At 52.0% G+C, this 22,200-nt stretch overlaps 8 protein-coding genes across 8 annotated transcripts; 6 read left to right on the forward strand and 2 right to left on the reverse strand.

Moving 5' to 3' along the window:
• Positions 1–2: 2 nt before the first annotated feature.
• On the reverse strand, positions 3–2,417 carry gem1 (ERMES complex Ca(2+)-binding regulatory GTPase GEM1). The gene is made up of 2 exons (XM_073722809.1): positions 2,162–2,417; positions 3–2,101 (listed from the first exon to the last, which is right to left on the reverse strand). The coding sequence occupies exons 1-2, from the start codon at positions 2,169–2,171 to the stop codon at positions 210–212; spliced, it is 1,902 nt and encodes a 633-aa protein (XP_073590208.1). The 5' UTR covers positions 2,172–2,417; the 3' UTR covers positions 3–209.
• Positions 2,418–2,775: 358 nt separating this feature from the next.
• On the forward strand, positions 2,776–4,350 carry BDW74DRAFT_8688 (SYLF and SH3 domain-containing protein). The gene is made up of 4 exons (XM_073733939.1): positions 2,776–2,910; positions 2,991–3,094; positions 3,156–4,219; positions 4,276–4,350. Exons 1-4 carry the CDS (start codon positions 2,868–2,870, stop codon positions 4,295–4,297), a joined length of 1,233 nt encoding a protein of 410 aa, XP_073590209.1. The 5' UTR covers positions 2,776–2,867; the 3' UTR covers positions 4,298–4,350.
• BDW74DRAFT_8704 (uncharacterized protein) lies at positions 4,232–4,806 on the forward strand. The gene has a single exon (XM_073733946.1). The coding sequence runs from the start codon at positions 4,333–4,335 to the stop codon at positions 4,639–4,641; it is 309 nt and encodes a 102-aa protein (XP_073590210.1). The 5' UTR covers positions 4,232–4,332; the 3' UTR covers positions 4,642–4,806.
• Positions 4,807–6,073: 1,267 nt separating this feature from the next.
• BDW74DRAFT_8692 (putative telomere silencing protein Zds1) lies at positions 6,074–9,245 on the forward strand. Its single transcript, XM_073733940.1, has 3 exons — positions 6,074–6,363; positions 6,594–8,867; positions 8,920–9,245. The coding sequence occupies exons 1-3, from the start codon at positions 6,358–6,360 to the stop codon at positions 9,130–9,132; spliced, it is 2,493 nt and encodes an 830-aa protein (XP_073590211.1). The 5' UTR covers positions 6,074–6,357; the 3' UTR covers positions 9,133–9,245.
• Positions 9,246–10,047: 802 nt separating this feature from the next.
• On the forward strand, positions 10,048–10,519 carry BDW74DRAFT_172948 (SNARE domain- containing protein; the record flags this gene model as incomplete). Its single annotated transcript, XM_073727702.1, has 3 exons — positions 10,048–10,073; positions 10,171–10,279; positions 10,361–10,519. 3 exons carry the CDS (start codon positions 10,048–10,050, stop codon positions 10,517–10,519), a joined length of 294 nt encoding a protein of 97 aa, XP_073590212.1.
• A 4,481-nt stretch (positions 10,520–15,000) lies between these two features.
• BDW74DRAFT_164957 (arrestin family protein) lies at positions 15,001–16,998 on the forward strand (the record flags this gene model as incomplete). The annotated part of the gene is made up of 4 exons (XM_073726357.1): positions 15,001–15,062; positions 15,135–15,278; positions 15,340–15,658; positions 15,715–16,998. The coding sequence occupies 4 exons, from the start codon at positions 15,001–15,003 to the stop codon at positions 16,996–16,998; spliced, it is 1,809 nt and encodes a 602-aa protein (XP_073590213.1).
• An 842-nt stretch (positions 16,999–17,840) lies between these two features.
• BDW74DRAFT_143003 (PH domain protein) lies at positions 17,841–20,336 on the forward strand. The gene is made up of 4 exons (XM_073722810.1): positions 17,841–18,427; positions 18,499–18,624; positions 18,695–18,787; positions 18,839–20,336. The coding sequence occupies exons 1-4, from the start codon at positions 18,293–18,295 to the stop codon at positions 20,063–20,065; spliced, it is 1,581 nt and encodes a 526-aa protein (XP_073590214.1). The 5' UTR covers positions 17,841–18,292; the 3' UTR covers positions 20,066–20,336.
• A 26-nt stretch (positions 20,337–20,362) lies between these two features.
• On the reverse strand, positions 20,363–22,054 carry BDW74DRAFT_8829 (uncharacterized protein). The gene is made up of 2 exons (XM_073733980.1): positions 21,418–22,054; positions 20,363–21,366 (listed from the first exon to the last, which is right to left on the reverse strand). The coding sequence occupies exons 1-2, from the start codon at positions 21,804–21,806 to the stop codon at positions 20,661–20,663; spliced, it is 1,095 nt and encodes a 364-aa protein (XP_073590215.1). The 5' UTR covers positions 21,807–22,054; the 3' UTR covers positions 20,363–20,660.
• Positions 22,055–22,200: the final 146 nt, after the last annotated feature.

Genomic DNA, 22,200 nt, shown 5'->3' on the forward strand with positions numbered 1-22,200 from the left:
CTGTCTTCTACGTCAATTCGATGACTGTTTAAGGTTAACTTGAGCATGATGGCCATCCTATATAAACAGAATACATGCAGCTCAGCACTGCGAATGATTCATATACAATGCTCGCGTAATGGAAACAAATCTATTCAAAGCAACGCAAGGAATAATTTTCCGGGTATCGAACTCCATTATTAAACCAGCATTCGTGCCTCCGGCCGGTGTCAGGCTCCACTACCGCTTACTCGTCGCCAGATCATGACTGCCGCAGCTCCGGCACAGACCACCGCTCCTAGGGCAATTCCCCAGGACATCCATTTGCCCTCGACGTCTTCTTCGCTTCGCGGAAATGCCGTACTCGGCTCCATGGCGGCTTCCGCGATATGAACAAACACTTCCTGAATCGAATTCCAGGTGACGCTCACGTGGAGTGGTGGGCCAGACATGTTCAAGAGCGCCGTGTACTCGTGGGGTTGATGTTCAGCACGCTGGGTTGTGCGATCTAGATCGGCCTTGAGTGCGATGTACACACTCGGAAGTTCTTCTAGATGCGGATATTTCGCCCTGAGAGAGGGAATATATGCAAATGAATCGGGGTCTGACGAATCATACGTGTATACAACCACATCGCACTGATCAAGTAGCTTTGCTTGGTTCTCGAGAATGGCAGGCTCTAGCTCTCCAAGCTCGTCCATTATCAAATAACATTGCTTACCACCCGGAAGCTCGACAGTGTTGACCGCGGTGCGCGGTTGGATTGTTGGATGGTAGGTGGTGCTAAATCCGCGTGACAGGAAAGCATCAAGCAGCGCAGACTTGCCTGACCCTGGGGCTCCAACTATGTGACCGAGGACCACATTGCGGCCCACGCGCCCAGGGCGCTTTCTTCGCTTTCGGGGACGTGTGACCTTGAGAGCCGCGGTTGTGGAGGGGTTGCTTCGATCTGAAGACTCGAATCCGAGGTACGCTAGATACTCTAACGTTGTTTTGGGGGAGGTAAAGGTTGTCATACTCCACTGTGCCAACCATCCCTGAAGAGTGACGTGGCCGGCTTCATTTCGGACAGTGCAGGAAGGGAAGGAGCCGTCAGCCCAAGAGGAAGGCAAACCCGGGGTCGGAGCAAACAGTGATGCTAACTCGGCATCGTTAAGCCCACCATCGTTGTCCTTGTCTGAGAGAAGGAAGAGATTGACAAAGAACCGATAACCTTCAGGCGACAGCTCCGCAGAAGCAAACGGGGGTACCTCAAACCTTGGGTGAAGATAGCTCTCCTGCAAGGAAAGGCTGTCGGTGTACTGAAATGCGCGGAGTATAATCCAGACCGTTTCGTGGCGTCCTTTCTCGGCATACATTTTGTTCAAGTGGATGAATCCCCGGCAATCTATCCCAGACGGCGTCACAGAGTGGGGGTGGGTTTTCTGTATGGTCTCTTTGATATGAACCAGGTCCTCGCCGCTCAGCGGTTTCTCGAAACACCTCATCTGGAAATCTTTTATTTCTTTATCCGATAGATAGCCGTCCCGGTCTTTATCACTGAGGTAGAAGATGCGCTGTAGCGCCGCGACAGCCGCCGGTTTTAGGGCTGACTCCTTTGCATCGAACAGAGGCGCAATCGGGTGTGTAACCGCTTTCTGGCAGAGAAAGAATGCCTCGTTGACATTACGATGGTCGCGGGCGCTGGTCCGAATGCACGAGTCAATCTCCTTGAACTCCGACATCAACGGCAACATCTCGTCCTCGATGACTTGAGTCTCAGTGTGTTCGGCAGCAAGATCGGATTTGTTAGCACAAAGTACGACTGGTACATTCACGCCGAGAGAGCGGAAGTACGGGAGCCAGAAGAGAGCCACTCTCTCATAGCTATAGTGGTCTGAGTAGACAAGCAGTATCACATTCGATTTCCGAATCTCCCTGGCCAAGTTGCTCCTTTCCTGCGGCACCGCAGAGGTATCTACCACCGTCGTTGTCGTGACATTTTCCGGGGTCCCGATCGTAGGAGGTATGGTGATTTGAGGTAGAATGGGTTGGATCTTGTTCGTCACGAAGACACCCTTCACGAGGGAGGTGATGAGGCTGGATTTCCCCGTTCCCTCATCCCCGCAAACGCAAATCCGGACTGGAAGACGTCAATTTTTTCTGCCTTTTGGGAGGGCGGCCTATCGAGGGGTATTCTAACCTGTAGCCATCTGAGCAACAATAGAGGCACTTTGAAGAAAAAACGGCCCGAGGCCCCTCTCAAATCATTGCTGGTGGATTTGGAGAACAGCTCACACCGCCAGGAGGCCAAAAGGCTGGCACGTCACAGTTTAGGGACCGGAACTGCCTGCGAGTCCGGCGGAAGCTTGGGCGATCGGCCGCGGTCCCGTGGCTATCGATTTTCTCAGCCTCAGGCTTCCAATAATAGCCAATCCCGGCAGTATGGCCAGGCCAAGTTGATCGCATTCTATATATGGATCGGGGTATATATCGTTAAGCTAGTCGCGAAGCATAGGATAAGTCCTGAGAAAGCACCTCTACCATATGGACCTGTTCAAAGATGATGTAACGGGAGACAGTCAGTACCGAACGACTCAGCCACAGCCTGGGCAACTCAGCATTTTACAAGAGCCATGTCGAAAGCCTCGTATACAGCACGCTTCTTTCCTGCCCCTATTTACTAGTTGTTCGAAGACTGCTGAGTGTCACCTACGATTCTAAAACGCAGAACTAAGTGATCGGGGAAGACAGCGGCTCAGCCCAGCCCATCACTAGCTCCACTTCCGGACCCTCCCATTTGACGAAGGTCTCGTCGAATATATTACGACAACGTTCAACTTCTCTCCCCAGCCATCTTCACCTCTCTCAACAACCCCTCCCTCAGGCATCCGACGAGCGTGCCCAAGATGCCTCTCGGAATTCACAACCCCCTGCCTTCGTCTATGTCCAGTGAGTCTTTGCCGTCTCCAGCCAGGCTTCCCCGCAGTTACCCGCAGGCGACATCGTGCTAATCTCACCCCCCTCGATAGGCGAATGCAAGAAGGCTGGCAAGATCCTCGCATCGTTTGTTGATCCACGACAAGCATTCGGTCCGGACAAAGTTATCCCGCCCGAGGTATTAGCTGGCGCTAAGGTACAAACAAGGCTACTCGTGGAACCCATGGCGGACTTATGGCTGACTGTCTGGTATTTAGGGTCTCGCTATCTTGACCGTCCTAAAAGCAGGCTTCTTAGGTTCCGGGCGATTTGGTTCCGGCGTCGTTGTCGCTAGACTGGGCGATGGGTCATGGTCCGCGCCATCCGCGATCGCAACCGCAGGCGCGGGATTCGGAGGTCAAATTGGGTTTGAGTTGACCGATTTCGTCTTCATCCTGAACGATGCCGCCGCTGTTCGCACATTTTCTCAAGCTGGAACGCTGACGCTGGGAGGTAACGTTTCGATCGCCGCTGGACCGGTTGGTCGAAACGCCGAAGCTGCTGGCGCAGCTAGTACGAAGGGTGTGGCGGCTGTCTTTTCATACTCCAAAACCAAGGGTCTCTTTGCTGGTGTTAGTTTAGAAGGAAGCATGCTCGTTGAACGTAGGGACGCCAATGAGAAGCTCTACAACAGCCGAGTGTCTGCTCGTCAGCTTCTCAGTGGTACAATCCCGCCTCCGCCTGCCGCGGAGCCGCTCATGCGCGTGCTGAACTCCCGCGCTTTCTACGGCGTACGCGCAAATGGCGACTCCATGTACAACGATATCCCCGTTTATGACGATCGTCATGACGACGTGGTCTGGGAGGGCCGCCGAGGGGACGCATATGGTGAGGGAATCAGACGTGATCGCACCGGGTACAATGGGCCTCCAGACGAGTACGAATACCGTGACCGACCACGCCGTGCGACCACATGGGCCGATGATGTATATGACCGGCCTCCTGGAGGCCTGAGCCGCTCGTCCACCGGTCGCTTCAGCAGCCGCAACGACACCTTTGATACCTACAATCGCCCTCGGAGCAACACCTACGACGATGACTACGTGTACTCTGACCGTAAGCCTAGTCGTCCTACAGCACCCAAGCCCGTTTTCGGGCAGCGCACTGGGCAGGCCGCCCCACTACGCGAGGACCAGGCTATCGCGCTGTACACATTCGATGCGGACCAGGACGGCGATTTGGGCTTCAAGAAGGGAGAGGTTATTACAATTGTGAAGCGCACCGAGAAGAAAGAGGATTGGTGGACAGGGCGGATCGGTGACCGTGTCGGCATCTTCCCTGCGTAAGTTATTTCTGATGCTCAGAGAGATGAGCTGCTTGCTAACTTGGTGGCATTAGTAACTACGTCGACGCTGCTTAAGAGCCGGAGACATTGGTTTACGTGCAACGAAATTCATGACCTCGACCCATTCCTCATTTATACCTTTTCTTTGGCCGTATCTATTTATACCGAATCGAATGCGTTTCAGTTGCGTTTGGGTCCTTGGGCATTTTCTTTCATTTGGCCCGAGATTCTCTTTTCAGCTCTCGCGTAAGCATCGGAGTTTGAAGGTGGTTTTGCCGGCACGTTCAGGTGAAAGAGAATTCGGCGCATTGGGCAATATAAGCTCAGATCTCTTTCCTTGTCACTTATTCTTCGTCTTACTAGTACCTCCTTATCCATCATGTGGCTATCCTTACTGTCCAATACATAGGGTTTTATAGTGTCCGCTCAGGGTGTTGTCTTCGAAAGAATAGACGTCAAATATGCAAACAAGCGCCTACATGAGTATCGCTGCGTCTGTCGCGGCCGGGAGAGCTGCAAGGGAAGGCGAGATTGAAGCTTCAGCTAGCCGAGATTTGATCATTGCACAAAGCAGAAGAGACCTTGCAAAGGTCTATACAACCGCGCATCCTTTTCAAAAGGTATACGAGACACAACAATCAGGCACTCCACGTTAAAACTGCAGCACCTCCGGCAGCTACAATGAACCCGAGCTGAGTTCCAAACTCAAAAGAGCCCTTAGTCAGAAGCATCCCACTAATCCAACTTGTTAAGTGATAAGATGATGACCCTGCAGCCTAAGAGTCTCCGCAAGTCCGCACCAATGAAGATCACTAATCAAGGGGCACGAAAACAAGAAATGTTCCGATGAGCGGTTAGCAGATGGGGAGGTTGGGCCTTTGAGAGACGCACGATGAAGTACCAAACATGGTAGCATTCCAGCCGATGAACTGGGCTGGGTTGGGTAGCTCTCTATGAGTTCATGGTCCATCAACTCGTTTATCCCAGGTTCGCGTGAATTGGAGACGGATGAAGGACTAACTACTGATAGTCGAGAGTCAGAGCGTAAAAGGCGTTGAGTCACCTGCTATACCGTATGAATAGTGCTGGGCACTGAAGTTCTTGGGCTTGAACTAGGTCGTATAGTCCCAGTATGTCCAAGTGGGATCAGGGCCAACGGGGGTCTTCCAAACATTAGGAGTAGATACCGTACTCTGGTGTGTATAATCTGAAACCGCATCGACATTCAGCCGTTTAGTTCCTCGACCTGAACCGCATCATGACCTCATCCGCCCAGTGTCCCTTGTCGTAAAAGAGCCTTGGCAGGCAGTCTAAGCCTCGATACGTGATGAGGATGGTGATGATCGCAGCGATCGTCAGACGAAAAAGGAACGCGGAAGTTTCAACTAGTTGCTTATTCCTGAAATCTGGCTGGTGCTGCTGTGATGAGAAAAGTCTGATGTTGCGGACAGGGAAGTGGGTGGTTTGGGGTGAGCACGCGGAGAGTAGTAGTGCCCTGTAGCATGAGGGATGGAGGACGGAGATTCTGTCGATCGCTCCCTCAACTCCAGAATATCGACCTTGCATCACTGGATCCTTACTCCATATATTTCCGTGTTGCAGCTTTACTCCTGGTTCATTGAAACGAATAAACACCTGGCCGTTACAGAATAAAAGAGCAGAGCTCGTCTCCGCTGGGACCAACTGGCCAACCACAGCCCCCCAGCCTGGACCATCTTGTTATTTCCGGCCGCGATTCTTCGTCCGCTCTTTGCTTCCACCGGCAGCAACCATCGACTCTTTGCTCTTGCCAACTTTGCTCGACCCTCCCTCACCTGTTTTCCCGCCATATCCTCTCGTCCGTCCCCTTCGTCTTCGCTTTCTGTCGCCATATCGCTACAACTCTTTTTCTCTCATAACTTACAACAACACCTTCGGTCGCCGGGTGATCAGCCGTACCCGTCCACTCGTTAATCGCAATCACCTCGCCGAATGGTTAACCCCCGCGTCTATGTGTCCATGACCGCCAACAACCTTTGCTGCTTCTCGGCCGTGGTGGTACTCTGACTTCACTTCCACCAGGCGAAACACCCGTCGCCTCCTGGTCTACGCCGATTTCTGGTTTGAATTATCGAACTCCCCGATAATCCGGTCCCATGCAGGTATGTCATACTTCGTGTTCTTGTTCCTCTTCTGTCGGGGATCCTATCGCCCCTGTTGTTGTCTCTCTGCGCTACCAAGCCTGTTGTAACCTTTGTCTGGTCCTCCCGCCTTGTCCAAGGCCGGGGAAATTTTACCCCTCAGTCAATGGGGGGCGGCGAGGTTTATGCCTTTGTGTTTCGTTTTCCTACAACATGGAGCTGTTCTAATGTTGGTCGCGTATGCATCATAGGCTTCAGTGAGCCCTCAGGAGGCTGGCAGTGGATTTGCGGCCCGACGGGGCCATGTGCCTCAGTTGTCGATTAGCGATCCGAGCCACCATGTCACGGAGGCTATCGGCCATATGTACGAGGACGATTACGATAAACGGGAATCCAGACGTCTCAGTTACATCACTTCCCCCTTGAGCGAAGCTATATCGATTGTTCCCCAGAACAGGGCAGGCGAACCAACATCTCCGCAGTCATTGCAGGTACCAAATGATTCCGAAGGTGGTAGTCCCCGGCTGCCCAATGGCCACTCGGCTTCATTGGCCCGGACGAAATCATTGGATGAAAGCCCAACGTCCCCAGGAGCTACAGAAACCGCAACTACATCATTTCCCCTTAACGATATTGATTATGAGTCCGACCCGGCAGCGGTGGCGCAGGAACTTAACAACCTTGCCGCTCTCCGGCGGATGTCAATGGACGTTACTGCTACCGGCGATCCGGACCTCCCGAGTTTCAACTTCCCTGTTCCGTCGATGGCGCCCTCACCGTCTGCTGATGAAAACGATACATCGCGATTGTTTTGGGTTCCCGCCCGCCTACACCCGGAGCTGGCTCCGAAAGAGTTCAAATCATTTCTGGAGAGCAAATCAGAACACATAAAGCGGAGATCAGGTGAATTCTCGTCGTTGAGCCCGGAACGTCAGAACTCGAGCAGCTCGCTTACTCGGAAACGGTCTATGCTATCCAAGCAGATCGACAGCGGACAAGGGTACACAGATGGTGCGGAGCGGCTAGAGCGGAAGCGGTCCCAGAATCGAGACCCCCAGGGTCCGAACCTGCAAGAAATTGAGCATATAGTGGGCGAGTCAGCGCCAAAAACTCCGAGCGCTGCCTCTCTACTGGAAACCGTTAAGGCCCTCAACATCTCGCCGGAAGATGATCGGCCGATTCTACCCCCCGCGCCGCCAGGTCACAGTCTCCGACGTTCCACGAGGACCCAATATCGAAAAGCAGGTAGCTTAAGGAAGGGTGAACGGCCATCCTATGCGAGGAGAACTGGTCGAGCCTCCGAATCGAAGGATGCGGCAGACTCGCTTGTTGGTCCGTCTAGCAAGGAACCGATCTCAGGATTAACCCGAGTGTCAACTGACCCAACACCAAGCGCTACGCGCTCTCAAGCCATGGCTAAGTCTCATGGCTTGGATGCGGGCGCTGCATTTGACTCGTTACTGGAAGACTCACAACATACAGGGCAGCCGTTGACAGACTCTGGAAACCGCGTCAACGCCTCTCAGCAACCTCGCCAGTGGAGCTCACGCACTGATTCGAACGGTCAGTCGATCCGTTCGGTACAGGACCAGAAGGTTCCAGAGATTGTTGAAACTCCTCCTGAGATTCTTGCAACTCCGTCACAAAGTTCACATAAGGGCAACATCCCGATTCGTGTCTCAAGCCATGACCCTCCCAAACATGACAAACGTCCTCACGTTTCTCGAACACACCCGTCGCATCACAAAGAGTCCGCGTCGACACTGAGCGAACTTGCTAGTAATCCCCAGGCACTTCCGGGCAACACCACGCGGACGGACAACCTTTCCTTCATTCCGACTTTGCCGGATGACCGGAAATCCGAGCCTAAAAAATCCAAGGACAAAAAGGATTCCGAAGGTGGCCGCAAATCGAGCTGGCATTGGTTTCTGGGATCAGAGGATAAAGACAAGGACAAGAAAAAAGACGGAGATTCCAAAAAGACCAAGACGAAGGTTGTCGACAAAGTGCATGACACAGCAAATGTTCCTCCGGTTTCCACGGAAAGCAGCGAACGGCGTGAGAGCGCCGTCTTTGATCGACACGATGCGAAACTCGAGGAGGAACGCAAGAAGGACAATGCTCGACGATCGTCAGCTGAAACGAAAAAGGAGAAAGAGTCGGGCTTGTTCTCTTCGATATTCGGCGGTGGTAGGAAGAAGAACACGGAACATCATCACAAGAAGAGCCTTTCGAGAACGTTGTCTCCGGATCCTCCAGCTCGCATACTTCGACCAGATGTCGATTATCCGTGGACCAGATTTTCGATACTGGAAGAGCGAGCCATCTACAGAATGGCTCATATCAAGCTTGCAAATCCTCGACGTGCTCTATATTCCCAGGTCCTTCTGAGCAATTTCATGTATTCATACCTCGCCAAAGTCCAGCAGATGCATCCGATGATGATGCAGTCATCACCGTCACATCGTCAGCAAAGGAGCAGGGATCAACCAGATGAGTACTCGCAGTACCAGATGTACCAAGAGGTATACCTTCCTCCCTACAAACACTTACTTTTCACTATCTAACTCTTCACAGTCCCAGGATCAACACTACGATGATAACTCATACGATGATCCGCAAATGTACGATTACGGGGACGACCAACCTCACCATCAGCGATATCCAAGTACCAACAAGCAACAGGCCTACAACAACGGAAATGTTTACGGCCCAGGACACAACCAATATGGGCATATGTCGTTTGGTGAAGATGTACAGTTGGAAGATGAGGATGATGAGATGTGGTGACATTTATACCCCGTCTGTTTACTAATATCCTTTCCACAGCTTACCAATACCCTCTTCTCGCTGCTTCCTTCTTTATCTTCGTCTTCTATGAATCCGTTCATATTCGTCCTTGCTTCTGGGGCTGATTGGCTATGCTCTTCTTGCATGGGGTAACATCATCACGGAATGGGCTGCCTGGTGCCTATACTCTATTCTGTGACTATATAGCGCTTTGTCTAGTGTTTTATCACAAAAGGCAGCGCACGACATGACCTGTTACTTGGTTTGATTTGTTCGCATAGCGTCTGGGGTTTTCTTCATTCTTCATTGGTTTTGTTCTCTCGTTTTCATTTGCGCTTTCAAACATCGTTATCGGACTGCCGGTTGAAGCATCACGTGGTCCGCGACTCTCGCTCAGCGCTGTCTTTTCTTTTTCAGGTAGCATACCTGAGGTACGGCGGTCTCTTGATGTTGGCCATGGTAGAAGGCTGTATAATAGAAGACAGGATCACTAATACAGTAATTATCTTCTTAATTCCTTGCTCTTGAGATGTTGTTGTATTGACAGCTCATGATAACAGTGAGAATACTAAAACGTTCTTCGTCGCATGCCTGCTTTTTATTGCCATATCATATCATTCTCGCAGCATATGGAGCCTGCTGTCATCTCGGCACTCTGATATTGAAGTGTGGCTGTGCTATCACGTGACTTCGATTTATCGTCATTGGCCTGGGGTTGATCGCCAACCCCAGACGGCAAACAGAACTCCTAAACATAACGCTTCCTTTTCTATACCTAATCTCGACTTTGAACCAACGCTTCTTACGAGCTCCTTTACTTTCAAAGTGACATTAGATCTATCCCAGGCTAACGCCAAACTACCCCTTCTCGCCCATCACGAAACCGGGCGACATCATCGTCACCGGAGCTCAAAAATGGCCGACGCCTACGAACGCGAACAGTATGATTCTGAACCCGGTCCTTCCGAATAAACTTACGCTCGCTAGTCGAGGAAATTGTCATGCTTCAGTCTCGCTAATTCGTCTTTATCTCAATAGACAAAACAACGACCTCCTAAACTCCCTCTCCGGCAAAGTCTCCGCCCTCAAGAACGTCACGATCGATATCTACGATAATGCCCGGGACCAGGATACGCTTGACCACTCGGTAGGCTACCCCCGTTCTCTATGCCCGTCGGCGATATAGCTCCGTATACAAATTCGTGCTGACCTCTTGACTGGACACTAGAACCAAGTCTTCTCCTCCCTCTCCACGAATCTGAAAGGAAGCGCGAGCCGGCTTACGCGGATGGCGCGCCAGGGTGATACAGTTGCTGTGCTGAAGGTTGCAGGGATTGTGATTTGCGTGGGAATATTTCTTTGGTTGCTGCTTGGGTGGATCTTTTGAATGAGTCGCGAGATGGTGGTTTGGTGTTGAGGACATTGAGAGGCGAGATGGGATGAATCGGCCACGTATATACGGAGTACGGGATGACGTGTTGGGGAAAAGACTGGATGACCGGGGCGGGCAGCACCGATCTTGCGGGCGAGGTTGGTGCCGTTAGAGCCTCGTGCTACGCATCCTAATATGGGTCCCCGGTCGTCGTTAATAAGTTTGTCAGGGGAGTTTGGCTTGGTTTAGCTTCGATCTTGCGAAGACTCGACTTGGAACTTGGTTGTGTTCATACTTCGGAGCGTTATCTAGGGTGACGCGTCGAGCTCCCGCCCCGGACTGGGGTATGGTTGGTTGCACTTGCACATATTAAGGTATCATCATCATTATTATTAGCTAAAGATCGCTGGTCTTTCTCTCTATGGTCATGTTAAGACTAGATCTGTACTTCAATTGGCTCTTTGCTGTTATTTGAAGCGAGCATTGTTTTGCCGGTTAGCTGCATTAGAGACTACTTGTATAGAAGTATCCCTAAACCCATCACATCTATACTTGTAGCTGTAGTCTCGACCTTTGCCCGTCGCCTATCCCTCAATATGGCTGTAGATTGAGAAGAACTTTTGGTAAACGGCCAGTATAAACGTCGATTTAATAACGACCCGCATCTGAGGCTCAGGGAGGTATATACATATCTTCCCCCTCAGCACCCGCCGCCACCTATAATACAGGTTTACGCAGAGCGCAGGTCGACCGAAGCCAGATTTACCGATTAGCAAGACAGTATAACTGTTGGAGTAGAGATATAAGGGAAAAGAGATGAACCGGTCACCCCAATCCTGAATGCCAAGTCCTGAGCCCTATACTCAGACAATCGGGCTGACCGAGATATCGGTATCATGAGATCGGGCCAACTCCGACTTGGACCGCGGACATCGGCACGAGCAGATTCTGCTTTGCACAGTACGCGTATAGCTACTGGGTGAAGCGAGATGCAGACGAGAGCTTCTGTCACGCCATTGGTAGCCTTTTGCAGGATATCTCGGAGTACAATGTATGTATGCCGAAACTCGGGAAACCCGACATGGTAGACTGAAGCTGATGCCGGTAGGGATCTGTGCCCAAGAGCTGATAACTGATATGTCGATAAGGGATGAAATACCCGAGAAAAAAGTGGATTGTCGTTCGGAGTTCCAGACTTCAGCAGAAACACTACACTCTACTAAAATCCACGATCTGCAGCTCTGCCAGGTTCTGATTCAGGAACCCGAAATGAACCCGAGCGCCATTATCCAATTCCAACCTTCCGCCATTTCTGGCCGCCGGTGACGGTTAACCGGAATGTGTTTTTCGCATCCAGCCCCTGCCCAAGATCAGAAATCCTGCTCAAGGTCTAACCTGACGGTCAGGGATAAGGAGGTGAGGACCCGGCGGGTATACACCGTAGAAAAACCTGAACGCCAAGTGGGACCACGGTAGAATCCGCCGCAAGAAACCGACCGATAAGCGCGGGTAACTAAGCCTATCCACTATTTTTTGCATGCAATTGCCAACGCGGCTCTCCTTATCGCAAAATCGCATCATATTCGGGAGCCGTGACTCGTGGGTTGAGTTGAGACCTGAAACCTGAAACTGGCTTTTTGTGCGCCGCCCAACGGGATCGCGGGCTCAAGGCACGCCTCTTGGAATTCCCAGCTCGGGCGGGTTCGGGATGGGGACGCCGTGCCTGGTCTGCAGATATTTTCTTGTGAGGGTGACGAGAGTTGTTGGTGTTGAGTCAAGGTTCAAGGTTCGGCATGCCGAGCGCGGCCGGCAATCCGTGCTCCGGAGGCGATCTAGGCCCGGTTCGTCTTGCGTACGACTGTCCCATGAAAGTGGGACAGAGCTGCAAGTTTTGACGTTGAGCTTTGATATCGCAACCTTGTGGCTATCTCATAGGCTGTAGCTGTCACACAGTCAACTCAGCGAAAAAGTCAAAATGTGCTCAGTTAACCACCCTCCTGAAGATAGGAAGGTCCAACACCTTGGCTATCGCAATCGCGCCATGACAGCTCCACCCAGCCACGCAGTGTTGAAGTCCCTTCCTGCGGCCCACTTGCATGGCGGGTTTACCCGGTGATTGGACTGCTCAAGGCTGGTTGACCCTGCAGCATGAACCTTGGTCAAGAACCGAGCCTTGTTCTGGAAGGATAGGTGGCTGACACTGACACCTTGGTTGAGATCATGATTGATCATGATTGCGCGGCTCACTGAAGCGCTCTATATTTAGTTGGTCTATAGACAATAGGATTCGAATGCTTCTTTGTCATTTGTTGGATATTTATCATGATATCATGATTTGCGTCAGACATGAGATATGAACGTGAAGAATCCGCTAGTAGTGGATGCGGCGATGGTTGACAGCGCTCCGAAGGTTGGGTCAAGCGTCATGGTTACCTATCCGGTCAAGTTGTTTGTTTGATACACCGTAGCTCCTAGACTGGAATTCTCTGAGTGGTTGATGCCATATGTGATGGTCCCTGCGGTCGGCTGCGGTGCCGGAAATGTGACATGGCTCCGGATCACATGTTGCGTTCCGAAAGATCCCGATCTTATAGATATGGCCATAAGGGGTCTCGACGATAATGATCGGAAATTAAGATCGTGCTAACAATGTGATATTCCTAGCGAGTGAACTAGCGATGCGAGACTGATCTAGCTCGAGTCTTGACTCTTCGTTGCCAGGAGCAGCAGTGCTCTGTGATACAGGAGTTATTGCGTAACTACACCGGAGGTCAGAGCTGATTGACATGGCGTCGATCAACCGCACCACCACTAGAAAAACGATCCTAGCCCTGGTCGCTTAGTCCTCATAGTTCATAGGAATAAGTCAAATCCCTGCAAATGCAGTTCCAGGCCTTCAGGTGTTTCGCTATCCCTGTCATCTCAATGCCTCGGCTCATGGCCCGGCGTGAAGGCAGTTTCGTCAGGCTCAAATGCATTGATCGATATCTAGAAGATCATTGCATGTATAGCAGGTGGAGATCGAGACGATGACGAGTCTAGGACTTCAAGGGGTCAGAAGTCAGTCAGGTAGGTTCACCGAGCACCGAATGATCTACGGGCTCCCCACCGTGGTCTTGCAGAGAGGAGCTTAGCTTTGACCATCAGAATAATTCTCCGTACTCCGTGATCCAGTTAACCATCTTGATCATGCATAAGCTGTATGGATGTGTTGTTTCATGTGAGGTTTGGTACTTTCCAACATAAAGATCAGGCCACGCCAGTCGATCATCAGGCAATTCTGCAGACGCGGCATGAAGTGTAGACATGTGCCAGTTAAGGTTGTACTGCCACGGAAGCAGGACCGTTGTTCTCAAAGAGTATTATATTTGGAGACAATCTTAGAGATATCAGTAAAAAGTTTGAACTGGGGCTGGTGTAACCTGAGATATGGGGGAGTCGCACAGGAATTACCCGCCTGCATATGCACACAATGTTGCCTGACAGCTTGCTTGCCACTGACCTTATGTTGAAGTCACCAACTATGTGTTTACATTTAGTACTCCTACTACGAGTATAGTAGCCCCCTCAGTAGATCAAACAGACGATATTCCCGAGCTGAGACCAGACTGAATCAGGCGCCGGGTGAGGATGGGATATATGGCGCAGTCTCATGACAGCGCATCGATATCAAGCCATCGTGATAAGCAGCCCCAGGCTGGAAGTAGTGGCAGCGGTGTTCCCGTAGGGCCAGCCGATCTAGACTAGGCGCACGAGAACGTGGAAGATAAAGCCGGACGATCCATGACCGGGAAAATAATATCCAGGACTAAGACCATCGCCAAATAATTCGCAATCAATCAGATAGATAAATATATTGCCCTGCCCTCGATCATTCTTCAGTTCCATTTCGCATTTGGTTCCTGATTACAGCCACTTTCAGTTGTTTTATACCCTTCGGAAGACCGTTGCCGAGTACTCTGGTCTCCGTGCCCAGCGTCTTGTTCCTGCTTGTCACCCCTGTCCGCTTGAGGCTTTGCTTTGGCAAGGTTCGTCATTGTGCCGCTTTCTTTCAGCGCCGTGCTTTGCGCAGTCGGACCACTCGGTCTATATCTTCAGGACATCGGCTGATGATTCCACCGCAGAAACATTTATCTCTTTGACTTCTCGATCGCAGCTTAGTCAACTGAATCACATCATTCCCAGCCCCGCCAGCGAGCATTCTCAGTCCATGCCAATCGCCACAGCCCACCGATAAAAGGCCCATCGCAGAGTGACGAAAACGGCTGTTTTGGACCCTCCCCACTTAACTCACATACAAGTGGGACCCGAAGATCGGTGCTGAGTGCCCTATCTTCTGTGTCATACTTTTTCCCTTTTTTTCGTTTTTTTCCCGCTCGGCCTTGGTTTTTATATTTTAGCTGGTCCACCCCCCTGGATTGCGACTGCCATCGCTTTCTTTGCACCTTTCCTGCTGGTGCTCATACTCCAATCCTTGTCGCTGCCTCGAGTCCGCCATGGCGCTCAGTTTTTTCAGTGGAGGCGGCAGTGCAAGTCACGCAAAGTACTTTGATATCCGGTGAGTTTCTGCCGCTCCGGGATCTCGGCCCTTTGTCCGAACTCTGCTAAACCGGCACCCCCTCTGCGCCAGACTCGACGAGGACTACATCGTTTTCCGTGGTGGTGAACAAGAGTCTGCCAGTGCCCACTTGAGTGGGAAACTCATTCTCTGTGTGTCGGAGCCGATTTCTATCAAGCATATTCGCCTGCATCTTACTGGCATTTCGCGCGTCTGGTGAGTGCTCATCCTTGGCGGGGCAATCGGGGCACAGCCCGCTGACAATGAATTCCACTAGTTGGCATCTTCCTTCGAGCTCGGCTGGCGGCGGGCGAAAGAATTGGAGGGAGCGCGTCTTCTACGAGAAGACATGGAGATTCAGAGACGCGGGCAAGAGCAAGACCGAGATTCTCCCTGCGGGCAACTATGAATACCCTTTCGACGTCATCCTAGAGGGCTCCATGCCGGAGAGCGTCGAGGGCCTTTCGGACACGTACGTCACTTACCGCTTCAAGGCTGAAATAGGCCGCAAGTATGCGAAGGACATCATCGTCCGGAGGCCTCTCCGCATTATCCGCACCCTGGAGTCTAGCGCGCTAGAGCTTTCCCACGCTATGGTATGTGGAATGATCCCCGGTATGTTGATCACATGCGCTGACATGACAACTCACAGTCGGTCGAGAACATTTGGCCAAACAAAATCGAGTACTCTATTAGCACGCCTACGAAAGCCGTTATCTTCGGCACGAGTATCCGAGTCGATTTCAAGCTGATCCCTCTCCTGAAGGGGCTCGGGATTGGTCAGATTATCTCGCAACTCGTTGAAACCCACGACCTCACCCTTAACCCCGAAGACCCGGATGCCATTCGCAACACGTACAAAACCACCCGCACGATCATCAATGACGAACACTCAATAGACGAGGATAACGGTTTAGAGATCATAGACGAGGCGGCGGAGGGATATCAGTTCTCGCGCACGCTTGATTTGCCCAAGACCTTGACGAGATGTCTGCAGGATACGGACACAAGGGGAATTAAAGTGCGACACAAGTTGAAGTTCCGAGTACAGCTGCTCAACCCTGATGGTCACATCAGTGAGTTACGAGCGACGCTCCCGGTCTCGATCTTCATCTCCCCGAACCTTGCGATTGATGACAACAACAACCTTGTCGACAGCAGCCCTCAAACGACCCAAAGAGCAGTTAACGATCTTGCTCAGCAAGCGCCTCCTTTGTATGGAGAACACCAATTCGATCAGCTGTACAGTGAAGTCGATCCGTCCGGTTACCGCACTCCTGGCCCTGGAAGTGGCCCGGGAACACCCTTTGGCACACTCAGCCGCAACCTCTCCACCGAGAATCTCGCGTCCATGAATGCAATGGCCAACACCGATATTTCTGCTTCCGCGTTACACCACCGTTTGATCAACCTTGATATGCGCGGGCCCAGTCGTCTCTCGCCGTCGGAACATGATCATCAAGCTGTCACTCCAGACCACGGTCCCCCCTCGGGGTCTAACACCCACGGCTCCAACACTCATGGCACGAACACCCACGCGCCCGGAAGCCCTGATCTTTCCCGACGGGCCTCTGATGAAGATGTCCATGACCGCATTCCCTCTGGAATGGCAACACCCTTTCACCCACACTCCGCCGAGCTGGAGACCCTCAGTCGCGTCCCCAGTTATTCCACCGCTGTTCGCTCATCCGTGCGCCCGCACGATAGCGGGCTGCCTAACTATGACGCTGTGGTTGCCGAAACTGTTAGCATGTCAGCACCCCAGTCTCCGCAACAAGCACATATCCGAGGGACCGGCACTGGTCGCGGAACCGACTCTTATTTCAGTGCGCCCATGGACTTCTTCCACCGACCTGCTTTCCTCCACTCCCGCTCCCACAGCCATGCCGATGACGAGCGCAGGGTCCGCCTGAATCAAGCGCGCGGCAGAGCCTAGACATTCTTCCTTTCCTCGATTCATCATGGTGAACGACTACAATACTTTTCACGATACTACGCACCTCAGCGATATATACCCGCCGCATTTTCTCTTCCGCGGCCCGTTATTGAAGCCATTCCACCACTGTTTCAACCGAAGCCGAGATTTCTCCCCATATATCTATTCGAACGACATATATATCAGCGCAGGACGCTGTTTGCATCTGATTATAGCATCTCCTAATCTTCTTTGTTAAGCAATCTAGCCTTGTGGCTATATATCTTTGTATTTTATACTAGCATCGCTCTGCAAAGGCGAATGCTCTGAGACCAGGGAAGGTCGACTGGCGTTTCACATAGACGGATTGGGCTACAGACATGGAATCATGACAACAAAAGCGATGACATAGATAATAATGACCCCTTGCTTTTCAGCTTAATCTGCTTCCAAGTAGTAACTGGATTGATTCGTAGCTTCTGATAGAGCACTCCAGAGCCGAGATTGCTGTAAAGTTCTCTGTGAGTCAACTCCCCCTTGTTGAACCATCCTTACAAACAGTCCTCCCTGGACACCCCTTGGCTGTTATTATTGGCAATGTTCAGCAGATCTGAAAATCTCCGCACGGTTCATTCTGCGAAGCCACATCTCTTGGCCCGAAATACCTGATCCAGCTTCTAGAACCAAACGATCCAGATCCTCGTACCTGAAGACTCGATTTCCGAAGCAATAGAGCGTCGATCAGACGACACAGCCACACTAGATGGACCCTGGAGAAGGGGTATTGGCCAATGCCAAGTTCCCAGCTGTATCAGCGCCTGATTTGGCAAAATAACGGCGATCATGTCGTCACCGGCGCAGGCGGTGAACTGCCCCTCCTGACCACAATCTCGACCGTTTGCATCATCATTCGGAATCTCTTAAGATGCCCTCGACGACGTGGCTTCGAGCTGAATATTGCATTGTTCCGGCCAGATAGATATCTATCTCCTGCGATTTTGAGCTTCTTGGTGTTCTTCCTACTTGCTGTATTATTCGTCCTTGTACCCCTCACATTTCCTAGCTGGGTTTCAGACCCACCAGTCCACTTGGCTGTGCCATCATAAGAAGCCTTGACCCGCGTCCCGGCCAGACCTCGACCTGCTTAGCTGCTAGCTAGTTTGCTGTGGCTCGGACTCCGGCGCTTCCCCCTTTTCCCCAGGCACCACCGATCCGTTACTAGCCATTGAGTGTGGCTTAATTCTTACCACCTTTTGCTTCTCGAATACCGATCGACCTCCTCGCGACAGTCACGCTTCGTCGATAATTTCGCAAAATGTCGGCTACGTCTAGTCCGGTGGAGGCCAGGCTTCCGACCCGGTCCAACACCATGCGGACCGTGAGCACGGGCACCGAGCGCCGGGCATCTGTGAGCGATGACGAGGCCATTCCCGGCGGCGACAGCAATGAAGTACGAACTGTACCGCGAATGTGTCTTAATTTTCGCTTCCTTGATGAAGGACTAACAATGAGAACAAATAGACGACTAACCTCCTCGTCGAGCGACTTCGCGCCTGGAAGCACATGTGCGGATACCTGGAGGACTATGTCTCTGTTACCGCCAAGGTGCAGAGAGGAATGTCGAAGGATTATGAGAAAGTCTTGAAGGTCTGCTGATCCGTCAGTGATTTATGGTATATCTTTGTCCTTCGAGGATACTGATTAGGAGGACTTGTAGACGGTCAACGAGCCGCTGAAGGAGGGCCACCATTTCTCTCAGAGTGCCGGCGGTGTATCGTCGTTCTTCGAGAACATTCGCGCCAATACCCAGGTATGATGCGTTTTTGAGTGCTGGCATAACGGGCGCTAAGACGCATGCTAGGGAATGATCAACTTGTATGCTGAAGGAGAGAAGAATCTCAAGGGCTCTGTGCTCCCTACATTGGAGAAATTGCACAAGGAGATCAAGGCCAAGACGAAGGAGCTGCAAACTGGTGCCTCGAAGGGCGCAAAAGCCGTGGAGAAGGCTCGGAATGTTACTCAAAAACACATCGACCTTCTCGCTCAGCAGACTGCCGCGCTGGACTCGGCTGCCGGGAACAAGCTCAACACCTCTCATGATCCCTACATTGTTCGTCGGGGCATTATCCACCGCCTCAATAAGCAGGTAATTGAAGAGAACAACAACCGACAGGAAACTATCACGGTGCAAAACAACTTCCAGCAGTTCGAAGCCCATGTGCTACAGACCATCCAGGCCGCCATGGAACAGTTGGTCGTCTTTATCACGGGACAGTCCGAGCGCCACCGGGCCATGTACAGCGATATACTTGGCAATCTGCAAAGGATCCCTGCCGAGTTCGAATGGGTCAACTTCATGACCAGGAACGCGGCCGCGCTTGTGGACCCAGACGCGCCCCCGAGGTCGATCTCAAACATCTCCTTTGCCAACCAGGACCACCCCACAACGCAGCCACTGATTTCAGGATCGCTGCAACGCAAGTCCCGCATGGCGCTCAAGGGCTTCAGCAGCTTCTTCTATGTCGTTACCCCTGCCCGATACCTGCACGAGTTCAAGGATAATGACGACTTCAACCGGGACCCCACCCCTGAAATTTCCCTTTTCCTCCCAGACAGCCACATTGTCTCCATCGACGAAGTCAAGAATACCTTTACCATCAAGGGCAAGGACGTATCTAGCAATGCTGTCGGCAATGCCTTCCACACGAACTCCGAATTCGTCTTCAAGGCCAGCTCTGCAGCCGACGCGAAGGAATGGGTGAACATCCTCAAGGAGGCTGCGAACTCACCTATCGCTACCACCACCGCTGCTGCCGCTGCCACTAGCCCATCCACCGCTACCTCCCCAACTAGCCCTGGCGCTTCATCCGCAACCGGTGCCGCTGCTGGTACTGCTCAACCCCCGGCATACGAGAAGGAATCTTCCGCTGGCAGCCCCCCAGCCGTGAGCCGCACCAACACCACCACCACGACAGGCAGCCTAGGTGAGAAGGTGACTTCACCTGTTGCCGAGAAGACGGAGGCTAGTGCCACTGGCGCTGGCGCTGGGCCGGCATCAGCAGCCGCGGCTGAGAAGGATTTCGCCTAGAGATCCTGTTCGAATTCTTCCATCCATCTACGGTTAATGATCTAAAACGCAAATCTACTTTTCTCTTTTTGACATATTGTATATACGATTTTATTTCGTTGGTCCTGATTGGACTCTGGATTTGGTTCTCTTCTCCTTCTGGTCTTATCTTTTCTCCCGCTATAAGTATCAAGATGTAATCACCTTTGGATAGTCATTTGATTTGTCTTGATCGTGCCTTGGCTAGTTAATGATCATTCGGTTACCCTACCTTTGAATAGCAAAGAGATAGAATATGCGTCGCCATGGAACGCTGATTCGTAGCCAATCTGTAGACCCTTACAGTACTATGCAGATATAGCCCGTCCACATGATGGATTGATTGATAGAAATGCGGGGAAATTAGTCTACTCCGTATACTAAGTTCCCCGAGTAGCGTCTAGTCTCACGTAAGGTGACGTAAGTGGAAGGATGAAATCTCGTATTTACTTGGGGTAGTGGTATAGCAGGGGATACTAATACGCTATCAAGCAGGGATATACAGTATACACTAATGCGCTATCTCCTAACCAGACACAATCAGCCAGGCACTATGGTGTAAATCAGCGGTAATAGTCTAGAAATCCTCCGGGCTCTCTAGATCCTCTAGCTTCTGCGATAGGAACCGGCCTAGTGCTGCGGATTTGGACTCTAGGGCCAGGAGGATGGGAGGTGGGGTTGAGAGGTTGAGACTTGCGAGGCGCTCGAGGTCCCGGGTGCGGTCGATCTCGTATTGTGATGCGAGTTGGGCGTCGGTCATGTAAGCGCTTGGGTCGGGCACGGGGGTGGAGTTGTTGGAGTTGTGAGATGTTGTGCCCTTGGTGTTGGCGGCGGATTGGGGCCGGGGCGTTGATGCCACGGTCGGTGTTGTGCTGCTGTTTGCTGTGCCTGGTGCTTGCGCGGGCTCGGTATGTGATGAGGCTGCGGATCGCGGGGACTCGGGTTTAGAAGCGGACGTTTCGGGGATGTGACTATCCGGAGCGACGTCGGCGATCTTTGAGGGTCCGACGGCGGCAAGGAGGACCTTGTCTGCGATTCTGGTTACGACGGCAACGAGATCGTCGAGCTCGAAGACGATCGAGCCGACGTCGCCCAGGGAGACGGATTGGGCTGTGACATATGACGATGGATGACTGGCGGGGTTGACGCCGGTGAGATTGCCGCTGGAGGCGTTTTTGGCGTAGCATGTATACGCGGCGCCGTAGGTCGCGCTCAGATTACGTAGCTGGCGGGATGGGAGGGAGGAGGCGTAGGCGAAGATGGCGCCGTTTGTGGCGAATACGCTGCATGTGCTGTCAGTAGCTAATTTGAAGGATACATGCAAGGGGACGTACAAGATGGAAGTGATCTCTGGTGGCGAGAGGTTGTCCTCTAGGAGATCGGAGAGGGCCTCCGCGTCCAGCATCTTGATGTCGGGTAGCCCGGGTATCATGGTGTTGTCGTGGTCGTAGCACTCGCCGACTGCGATGTCTTCTTCAGAGTTGTCGTCGTCGTCCAAAGCCCAATCTTTGGATGGGGACCAAGAGCAGTCTTCTGGGAAGAAAAAGTGATTGTCCCAGTAGTCTTCGTCGTCGTGCTCGTACTCTATGGGATCTGGCGAGTAGTCGAGAAGGTCCTGAGCGTATTTGACCTGACTGCGCGCCCAAAAGGGACGAGGGTGGGAGTTGGCGAAGGCCCCAGGTTTAGAGAAACCAGTATGAACTGGATGCTTGAACTCAGCCATATTGTCGTAAAGTATTGTAGCAAAAGTGCAAAAGAAGATGGTACAAGGGAATCACTAGGATAATATAAAGCTTGACATTGAAGATAGGCAGGAATAGAGCCTCAGAGAGTTGATGGGAGTCAACAGTGGACAGTGGCCTGAAGGGTACACAAGAAGGGGAAACATGGCCTTTTTCTCTCCTCCCAGCCGAGAACGAGCAGGAGACACCATGCAGAACGGGGCTCATGATCTCCCAGTCAGAACTGCCAGTCGAGGCTGACTGGGGTGAAAGGCAGAGTCAAAGTGAGTTGTTTAAAGAACGTGGGGAGAGCCCGAGTGGGGGGCGAAGCTAGGAAGCCGAAGGCCACATACAATTGTCGCAGCATCATGCCTGGAGGCACCGAATGAAAGGAAA

The sequence above is a fragment of the Aspergillus multicolor genome (genome assembly GCF_047715735.1).
Source record: "Aspergillus multicolor strain CBS 133.54 unplaced genomic scaffold BDW74scaffold_1, whole genome shotgun sequence".
In the NCBI taxonomy this organism is placed as follows: Eukaryota; Fungi; Ascomycota; class Eurotiomycetes; order Eurotiales; family Aspergillaceae; genus Aspergillus; species Aspergillus multicolor.

Bases quoted from the DNA above. Each gene is read 5' to 3' on its own strand.
- BDW74DRAFT_8688 (XM_073733939.1), top strand. From the start codon at position 2,868: ATGCCTCTCGGAATTCACAACCCCCTGCCTTCGTCTATGTCCA. The intron at 2,911-2,990 runs GTGAGTCTTTGC...CCCCCTCGATAG, and splicing joins CCTGCCTTCGTCTATGTCCA to GCGAATGCAAGAAGGCTGGC. The intron at 4,220-4,275 runs GTAAGTTATTTC...TGGTGGCATTAG, and splicing joins CGTGTCGGCATCTTCCCTGC to TAACTACGTCGACGCTGCTT.
- BDW74DRAFT_8704 (XM_073733946.1), top strand. From the start codon at position 4,333: ATGACCTCGACCCATTCCTCATTTATACCTTTTCTTTGGCCGTATCTA.
- BDW74DRAFT_8692 (XM_073733940.1), top strand. The intron at 8,868-8,919 runs GTATACCTTCCT...AACTCTTCACAG, and splicing joins AGTACCAGATGTACCAAGAG to TCCCAGGATCAACACTACGA.
- BDW74DRAFT_143003 (XM_073722810.1), top strand. From the start codon at position 18,293: ATGTCGGCTACGTCTAGTCCGGTGGAGGCCAGGCTTCCGACCCGGTCC. The intron at 18,428-18,498 runs GTACGAACTGTA...GAGAACAAATAG, and splicing joins CCGGCGGCGACAGCAATGAA to ACGACTAACCTCCTCGTCGA. The intron at 18,788-18,838 runs GTATGATGCGTT...GACGCATGCTAG, and splicing joins ACATTCGCGCCAATACCCAG to GGAATGATCAACTTGTATGC.
- BDW74DRAFT_8829 (XM_073733980.1), bottom strand. From the start codon at position 21,806: ATGGCTGAGTTCAAGCATCCAGTTCATACTGGTTTCTCTAAACCTGGG. The intron at 21,367-21,417 runs GTACGTCCCCTT...CAGCACATGCAG, and splicing joins CCAGAGATCACTTCCATCTT to CGTATTCGCCACAAACGGCG.